Source organism: Rhopalosiphum maidis, chromosome 2 (genome assembly GCF_003676215.2).
Source record: "Rhopalosiphum maidis isolate BTI-1 chromosome 2, ASM367621v3, whole genome shotgun sequence".
NCBI lineage: Eukaryota > Metazoa > Arthropoda > Insecta > Hemiptera > Aphididae > Rhopalosiphum > Rhopalosiphum maidis.
In genome coordinates this window covers 12,373,231-12,383,626 of record NC_040878.1, presented here as the reverse complement: position 1 = coordinate 12,383,626, position 10,396 = coordinate 12,373,231, and the positions used below count along the sequence as shown (strand labels likewise).

Sequence of the window (10,396 nt, the reverse complement as noted above, 5' to 3'; positions counted from 1 at the left end):
TTATTAATCTATTAAAAACCACCTTTGCTTATCCAACACCAAGTTATTTTAATATTGCTTTACTTTAAGAAACAATACTATTATATTGCCAAAATAATTAGGTGAAACTACAATTTAAAAAATATTGTATTGTGTGTGTGAACCGTTTGTTACACATTTTAACTATATAATTTAAAATAAATGCTTTAAAATTTTAGATAGAAAAATATTGATTTAACAAATATAAATAAAATATTAGTATCATGTGTACAACTATAAGACTATATTATTTTATAATGTAAAATGTGATGAATATTAAAAATATTTTATTTAATTTAAATAGTGGTATACAAAAAGATAAAATTATTTCACAACTAATTCCAAAGATATAAAATAAAAATATATATTTTAACTAAAATACTAACATGAAGCACGTCAAAGATTAAAATTAAAAATTAAAATACATTTCTTCTATTAAGCGCGAGTATAAGTACGAGTAGGTAGCTAAAAGCTATTCATTGTGATATATATTTGTTAATATTTACTAATTAATACTGAAGTTTTAAAGTTTAAGTAAAATAATATTAAACATTTACAATCTGGTTTTGTCTTGGAGGTTAATTTTTAATGGATTATTTTTAAAAGCAAAATTTTAAAATCTAAAATTAAAAAAAATACATATTATGTTTTATGAAGTATTTTAATCAAATTTATTATCAATTCTAGTTGTATCTTCTAAAATATTAATTTTGTTAAATACAATTATAAAACATATATATGTGATGTTTTGAAGTAAATGTTGTAAATAAATCACTACAGATAATAAGCTTTACATTAAACAAGTGGGGATATACAATTTATAAATATTTGAAGTATATACAGAAAACATAAAATTTGTATAACATACTATACTCAGTTGAGTAATCATAAAATACTTTAACCCTCATTTTCAATTTTAAATTCTAAAAGGTTGAATATTAATCAAATTATTTATTATTGATAATTATATAAAACTTAGAACCACATAATATTACAGTAAGCACGTGCAAAATACAAAATTAAAATTTTTTAAATCAAATATTTTAGTTACTATTTTAGTCGTCAATATATATATATATTGAATAAAAGTTTATAATAAAATCTAATCAGTAAAAAAAAACTATGAATTATCAGCATCAATAACATTTTGAAGATCTTGAAATTGGTTTGTATCTTGTGTCTGGACATTTGACATTTCAGCTTTGTATAAAATATCATGACACAATGGACATCGATCCTAAACCATCAAATAATTTAAAATTACATAAAAACAAAATAAATGTATATACAAATTGTTATTTATAAAACAATTGCTATATGAATTAAATTTGTAATTGATAGACTAGATCTTTGTCTTAGGGAGTCTAGTAAGGTATGTGAGTCAAAAAATTCAAATACTTAAACTGGGCGATTCTTTTATGAAACAACTCATTATTTCAAAATTTACCAGCATTATTTAAAAATTGTTTTCACATAATTTCCAGTCGAAATAAAACAACATTTTTTATTATTATAATTTTTTACTTTTTTAAATAGCAATATCATTTTTAATTTTATACTCTATAGTATAATATTTTGGAGTATTTTGATGCATAAAAATAGAAATATTGACAAGAAGTTAATAAGTTATAAATTTTTAAGTACTTAAAGTTTAGAAAAGTGGAGAAGTAAATCAACATTTTTCAGGATATTCCCATACTACTCCACTCTGTTTAACTAATCTTTAAATACTTTTAAAGTTATAATTAATAACTCATAAACTATTCGTCCGATTTTTTATTTTAATGTACTGGAATACTCAAAGAATGTTCTATTTTCTGTTTTATTTTGACTGGAAATTATGTAAAATAAATATTTTTAAAAACGTTCATACATTTTGAAATAATGAGTATTGTTTAATAAAATATTAGCTTTATATATATTTTTTTAACTTTACTTAAAACTAAGTACTAATATTGTGTGGCATCATTTTATTTTTAAACCACATAAGATCTTTTTTACAGTGTCAGTATTTGTCAAATTTAAGTAATAATCTAAGATAAATTTATTTTATAGAATTAGTTTCTATAAAAAAATTTAAATAATTTACCTGTACATAGAGCCATTTACGCAAACATACACCATGGAAATAATGATTGCATTTAGTAATTTTTGCTGATCCCATATTTTGATAACATATGGCACAGACATCATCTAATTCAGACAATTGAACACTAGTTGCTTCTGGTAATGATTCAATTTTTTTTACAGCTGTACGGCGTTTAATGAATACTCTCCATCCATCTCTAGCGTCACACCATATGTTGAAATATGCATGTATACACATCATAGATGCACGTACTGCACCACCAGATACAAAAACCATAATATAAACACCATTTAGAAAAAGAAAGATACCAAAACAGAATTCCACCTAAAATAAAATATATGACCATAATATTAAGAAATAAATGTAAAATAAAAGTATTTTTCAAATTACCGTATTGCCAAATGATTTGATATAATACACATAATCATCTAATTTCTCCCAAAATGTTGTACGATAAGCATCAATTAAAAACAATGAATAGACAGATAATGATACCAATACTTTTATAATAATTTCAATATTGAAAGAAGAAACTGCTAGTAGCCATGTGCTAACTGAATGGTGAGACCACAAGTATGTTAACATAGTGATTGGAAACACTATAAGAAATCCACAAACTAGAAGAGCTCTTAAATGTCTAAAAAATTAAACTAAATTAATTTTAAAACATCTATAAAAACAAATAATATAGTACCTATTAAGTGATGGGTTATGAGAAGCACTCAAAGACATTAATAATGGATTAACAACATTATGGATGTAATGCAGTAAGGCAGCGCAAAGTAAACAAACATTACGATAGAGTCTTATAAAGCGCTTTTCTGGATCTAAGCCAGTTAGTCCAGTTTGCAAAGCTAGTATATAAAATAATACTGCAGAAATTGTTCCAATGCTTTTATCATCTACGTCCTCAGTTAAGAGCACCTAAAAAAAAAAAATTGTTAGGAACATCTAAAAATATAAATCCATATCCAGTATCTTACCCATTGGAAAAATACTCCGATATAATGACAAAAGTATGATACAAAGCTTGTCATTCCTAAAACTGCTGTAAATGTGTCGCATCCTTTAATTAACAAATATTTCACGGCTTCATATAAAGTTTCATTTTGTATTTCCATATCAGTTAATAGGTATAAAATTTGTTCCAGTACTCGTATGGCCCAAAAAATTCGTAGAACACTAGGGATTTTGAGACGAAGCCATTCCACTTCAACCATGGCAGATATTCCATAATTACTAGAACATTATACTTAATGTCATAATATATTAAATAGTAGGTATACATATTATACATCAAATATTAAAATAATACCTATTAGTTGATGATTGTAAATAATAATAATCATAATACTAAAAATTAATAATAGTAATAATAATGTACAAAATGGCTTTACTTGATGGTCTCTCTTGCATGACTATATCCATTACGAATTAAATTTGTTATTGTAAATATATTTAGCCATAATGTTTTCAGCATAATAAACAATGGTAACAATGTTGATAATACAGTTACTGTATTCAAAATTCCATGTGTACCAGGTATTAATGAGATAAAAGTAGGAATCACAAAGCTAAAGCTGAAAACCTGAAATATTAAATACATTATTATTAATTCAAGATAAAATGCAATTAAGTTGTATTAGGTATTTACTTTGCTGATTGAATGATTTGTAGTAAATACTTGTAAAAAGTCAAATACTAATGATAGACAACACTGTAGAATTATATTGCGGATTAACAGATACAAAAAATTTATGATTTGTAATTGTGTAAAAAGATGTAAAATTCCGTCTACATCCCATGTTATGACTTCATGTATCGTGTCAGTTTGAAAGTTTTCATATTTGCCTGATAGAACTTTAAGTGTTTGTATGTTTGACCAGTAAGAAAGAAGTACAATACAAACAGAAACTACATGAAAGTACACTAGATATAAGTATCTGGCAGGTAGGACAAATAAACATGACGAGGAACAAAATACTAGAAAAATAAAAATAAAAATTGAAGTAACTGATATATTTTTATTTGATAATTTATTTAACTTACTTAAACAAGATACTATTATTTTGATGAAGGATAAAAATATGGCCTTGTAATATTGTGTGGACTCTCCGATCTCAGCTTGACTGAGAGTGCTATTTACAAAAGCATTATTTACTGGAAATATTATGTCAGCCAAATCTGGAAACCCGAAACTACTTTTGAAGAGTTCGTCCATAATGAATATGGGTGGAACCCTCAACAAATCACAGAGACTCATGTTAGCTATAGTTTTAAATGTTGAATGTGTAACTATAGGCAATACAACCTGAAAATAATTACAAGCATTATGTCCATAATATTGGTAAACAAAGTCATGTAAAATGAGACATAATTATAAGTAAATACATACTTGGAGGACACCGAGCACAGATCAACAACCACAGGTATAGTCAACACGAGACGAAATTATTTGACAAAAACATGTGAATAATTTATAATATCATGTTGATGATAAATTTTGATTTATCAAGATGACTTTTTTTCTTGTTGACAAATACATGTTATTTAATAAGAAAAACATACTATTAAGTAAAAAAAAAAAAAAAAAGAGGACAATCAGAACGTTAAGTATTATCGGTTGATGGGTATCGTTTTAAAGTACGGAACGCGATTTTCTCGGTAATACACGCTGCGGAAGTCAAACGTATTCAAAGTAACACATCGATACGAAAGAGATTGTGTAACTTGTGATTACTGATTTGTGATGATATCTGGACATTGTTATCTAACGTTTTCACCACAGATCACACCAGCGGCAGGATAGCGCGAGTAAGCAGCTGATTATAATGATAATAATAAATAATAATGCACCTTGTGAATATTAATGAGGACGGCGCATTATCACTAAACAAGAATGATAACGTAAACGTATATTTATAACTCGGCTATAAATAGATAGGTACCACAAACGGAGGGCGAAAATATCATTCCTTTATTAAACCATTATTTTGAAATATTTTTCCCTACAAGAAATCTAGTCGGGATAATCATTTTCCTGAAAAATACGGTTCCATATGAAAATTGTCCTCGTTTATATGCGGTCCCCCACGAACTCGAACTATGGAATATATTATCTTAGTTCGTGATAGATGATAAAGTCTCGTCTTTTGTCTTTATACTATAAAGCTTATATAGTCTGTTCACCGAGAGATCAAGACTGCGTCGCAGACGAAAAGTCGAAAACCCATCGTTCTTCCCCACTACAAGTCTACAACACCCAATGACTACAACAGTCCACTTACTACTTATCACCTGTTGCTCTAGAGTGAGACTGGCCGGCTGGGGCAAGTTATACAGTGTCATATTATTTTTATTGCGATTTGTAGTGATTTCGATTTGCGATCCATAATATGATGACTTTATGATATATTCGATCACATTCGGCCAGAGGCGTATTTACGATTTTAGCGCCTTTTTTTCTCTCTAAAAAAAAACTCAAGCCCTAAAAGTAAAATTTAACTTCTAGCACAACGCCCTGGGAAATTCCCCTTCCCTAAATACGCCTTTGCATTCAGTGTTGCACTATGATTTTTTTATTCACTATTCACTATTCTCTACGTTCAGGTTTTTTTTTCATTTGAAGTTAAAATTTGCACGCAATTAGATATTTAAACGAAAAATATAGCAATGTAGTAAATTCAAAAGCATTATTTGTAGGGAGTAGGGACCTGTTAATTTTATGTATATTATAAATTTTACTATATGCAGACATTTTCATTTTTCAAAATATATAAATTAATTTTATCACATTGATGAAATGATGAATAAACCTATTACATTCACACTGTTTTACAATAAGATAATAAGTAAGGTACTAATACTAAAATAAATTACTTCAATAGCAATCATGGGCACCGGGTTTTCTAATTTTCATGGGGTGCCCAAAATCCCAAAATTATTTAACTTATAAGCAAAATGAAAAAAAATATTCAACAAAGCATTACATAAAAATGATCATTTATATTTATATTTCTATAAATGTATAATATTAACGTATTGAATATTTTATATTTATGTTTTATTTATTTCATGGGGTGCTCCAGCACCGTAGCACCCCAATAGTTGGCGCCCATGATAGCAATATATATAAATATATCATATAATACTAAGTTAATGAAACATTGTATACTTAAAAAAACTGGACACTTCCGGATTAAGCGAGTGCCAGAGCCCAGGAGGCTATGGCTCCCAGACCGACGAGAAATATGGGTCTACAAAGAATATAAACAAATTATAATCTTATATTTTGATTTTTGGCTAATTGATAAAACAACTTTTATAAATTAAAAATTATATGATTATTCTTTTTATCTCCTACATAATCTTATTATCAAACTTCAACCTTAATTTCAAATTTGTGTATAATATTATTAACACATGTTATAATTGATAAATGTTGCAAGATAATTATAAGTTATAACTAGAGACCGGATTTAAAATCTTAAAAATAAGATGTTTTTGTGCTTTATAGTTTCATTAAAATAATCTTGTAAAAGCATAAATATTCTTTTTGGAAAAATATGATTTTTCATAAAAATGTATTCATACTGAAAAAACAAATACAAATAATAGTTTATAAAATTTATAAAATACTTACGAGGACGTCTCACCTGCATGTGTTGTCTCTGTCTTACACACGTACGATATGGTTAATTTTCGTTCACCAGTTTCAATAGTGTGCTTTTAGTTTTAATATTAGAGTGCATTGACTTATTATCAAACTTTTAGGTGAGAACATAATCTGTGTTTCCTCGTTGGCTTTTTACGATATTTTAAATTTTTTAAGTGAATTATGAGCATTTTTAAATATTTAATAATTTCATACTCATTACTTACCTAAAAATTAAAATATCGTAAAAAGCCAACGAGATAACACAGATAATGTTCTCATCTAAAACTTTGATAATAGGTCAATTCACTTATTCCTAACCTAATTTTTATTTAAAATTATGCAGTCATGTTTAATTTACATATATGGACTATGGTTATATACTGGTGTATATTGTTTAATTATATTTTAAATGTATGATATTGTAACACATATTTATATAGGTACCTAAAATTCAGATTTATGAATTAAAAAAACAATAATAATACCATGTTTTAAATAATAAGCTAGTTTTTTGTTAAGGGTAGGTAGAAACAAACGGAGGTCAAAAATATTTTTGCATTTTTTTAAAATTCTCTATAATAATGTTATCATGAGAAAAGATATTTTTGAATCTATTTACTGATGAATCTATCAAAAATTAGCTTAAAAGTAAGGAAACAAGTTTTTAAATACCTATATAACTTAATGTAATAATATAATATAAGATAGATGAAAACTAATAAATTAAAGGAACTGTTGTTTTATTTTTATTTTGGGTGTAATAAAAAAAATATCGTTTTTATAATAAACAACTTTTTAGTTTAAATTCTTGAAAGGCTTAAAAATATGTATACATAGTGCATACTATTATTTATTTCTACGGTTTATATTTTGTATTAATTTACCAAAGTGCTTTAAATTTAATATTTATTTTAATATATTAGGCATTTTTCAAAATGATCAATTGTTTTTTAAAGTACACATAAAAATCAATTTATGCGTTATCTTAACAGCATTATAGCCTTTATTTAGCCCTTTAAAGTATATTTTTTGTAGCTTAAGTCGTTTTTATTAGATTCTACAACAAATAAACATGATATAAATTATATTTTATACGATCGATTTAATTTTATTGTATGTAATCGATTATATAGGTATCTATATATAAATACTTAATACCTGTGCCCAACACCATAATTTTGGTCAAAAAGTTATAATGTGTCAAAGTATATTTGCTGTATTCATTTAATCAGTATATTATACCAGTTTTTTTAATTATTGGTTTTACGGGGGGAAGCGGCAAAATATATATGCCCCCGGTGGTATTAAACCTTAACACGGCACTGCCAGGGCCACAAACAAATATAATCCGGGCCTGCTTCCGGGTTATCGCAACTATTAAGATATTTCCAATACAACATAATATTATAATCATCATCCGGGTTATCTCAACCACTTAGGTAAGAAAATCTCCGTACAGGAATTTATTTAACAGCTCGCAATCATCTAGAATTCGGCCCGCCCCGCTAGTGTATAGGGTCCGCTTTAAATTTTAGAATGTCGAATTTTTTTTTAAACATTTCATTATTTTAAAGTTTTAGGTAGCTTTTTATCATAGTAAATAATTTGATAATATAACATTTTTATTTTTGTCCAGCCCACGAACTCTTTTTAATCCGTGAATGTGACCCGAGAGTCCAAAAAGATTTTCGACCACTGATCTAGTATCTAGGTTACCTACTATTTCAATGAATTTGTTTACAGGTGGTAAAAATTGGCAATAAATCCTTTTCTAGAATTCTAATGGATATTAAAACGTAGGTACTTTCCTTTGTAAAAAAAATTATTAACTGATTTTTTTTTTTATTTAATTTTTGTTTTAAGTTTTAAAACGTTTTTTTTAAGTTTATATATAAATACATAATATTTTTTGTATGATATTTTTACTAATTATATGTCAACAATATATACACGTAATACGAATTTACCTATACTTTTTTATATAATAAATTGCGGTAGTCGAAATAACCCGGATATGAACCTTAAGTAGTTAAGTTAACACGGAAGTACCAAAAACTGATGTTAAAATATATGTTAAGTTTAAATTACTCGATCTAAGAATATTTCAAACATTCCTTTGCTATGGAATCGTAAATACAGAATATTTTCATTCATACGTGATCTGGCCGTTTCCCTCAGCTTTGTAGAGTTGTAAAAATCAGACGGACCGATATTCATGTACCTATCTTTTTCCAGATATCATTGCATTGCTTCGTACTTTTAGCGTTCATACCTCACTAAAATATTTAATCTAACGAGTAACGACCCGAAAAGTGCTGATATAAAATGGATTGTTTTTTCTTGAACCGATGATTGAAATGTCTGAAATTATTACAGTAGGTAGGTGCTACCTAGATATTTATTTTTTTAAATTTATCAAATCTAGTTTTCATACTTTAAACAATTCCATTTTGATTTCTGATAACGAAAAAAAACAATAATTTCACATAAATAATACAATTATTTTAACAATCAAATGTTTAGAATTACAAAACAATTAGTTTTATTTTTCAATTTTCAAAATGTATATATTATATATAACAATTTTTATTAATATACAAAATAAATAAGTATTGATTATTATATTAACATAAAATTAACTATTTAATTATACATTTCAGTAACAACACTATATAATATTAACACCTAGTAAGTTATAAACAATAAAATTATCTGAATTACTAACAAAATACAAAATGATAAATGTTATAAAAAACATTAAATTAATTACATACTAATAACATATAGTTTGCTACAACATATTTAATTATTGTAGCATATATTTATTGTATTTAATTTGTGACCTGTATAAGAATAAGCTCAAAGATTATTTTGATTTTATTTTAAAATCGTTTAAATAAGAAATGTATCATTATTATTATCATCAAGTCTTATACAAAATAATATGATGTATATTTTCAAATTATAATATTAATAAAAATACCTTAATAATTTCGGTTCATTATTTAGAAAGGTAAGTTAATAATACAATACATTACAAATTAATTACAATAATAAATTCTGATTGATAGATTTACTGAGTCATCGGGAAATGAAAAATAACTAAGAATATAAATCACACATAGTTATGTTATAACTTAAAAAGTATTATGTGGTGGTACTTAAATGTGCGTAATGTAAGTATATTTTTTCTAATTATTTTATAAATAGCATCTTCGAATTTTATAATAATATTAGATATTTCAAAATAATACTTATTTAAATAATTCAATTCAGACTAAAACATTATTACATTAATAAAAGAATAAATAATATAGTAAATAAAAATAAATTTTAAAATAATTTTCTTATAGCAATATCAATGATAATATAATTAATTTGATGTAGTAAGCTAGTAGTCACTTGCAAGTCTTACCATAGATAATTTTTTTTATAATATCCACTAATTGTATTAAAAATTAATTAAAATTTAGCCATTAAATTCTTAAATAATATTTGATTTATTAAAACTAATGCTATAAATAGCACCATACAAAAATAATACACAAAGAAACATCTAAAATGCAATTACAAAATACTTATTATCTTTAGTTGAGAGGAGTATTGCTGATGGAACTAAGTAGTATAAAATT

The 10,396-nt window shown here is 25.6% G+C and overlaps 1 protein-coding gene across 1 annotated transcript; it reads right to left on the bottom strand.

Annotated features, from left to right (window-relative positions):
- Positions 1-1,066: 1,066 nt before the first annotated feature.
- Positions 1,067-4,835, bottom strand: LOC113552562 (protein TRC8 homolog). Its single transcript, XM_026955421.1, has 9 exons — positions 4,503-4,835; positions 4,157-4,418; positions 3,762-4,090; positions 3,505-3,695; positions 3,091-3,346; positions 2,802-3,031; positions 2,498-2,744; positions 2,108-2,431; positions 1,067-1,255 (listed from the first exon to the last, which is right to left on the bottom strand). Exons 2-9 carry the CDS (start codon positions 4,368-4,370, stop codon positions 1,139-1,141), a joined length of 1,908 nt encoding a protein of 635 aa, XP_026811222.1. The 5' UTR covers positions 4,371-4,418; positions 4,503-4,835; the 3' UTR covers positions 1,067-1,138.
- Between the last annotated feature and the right edge of the window lie 5,561 nt (positions 4,836-10,396).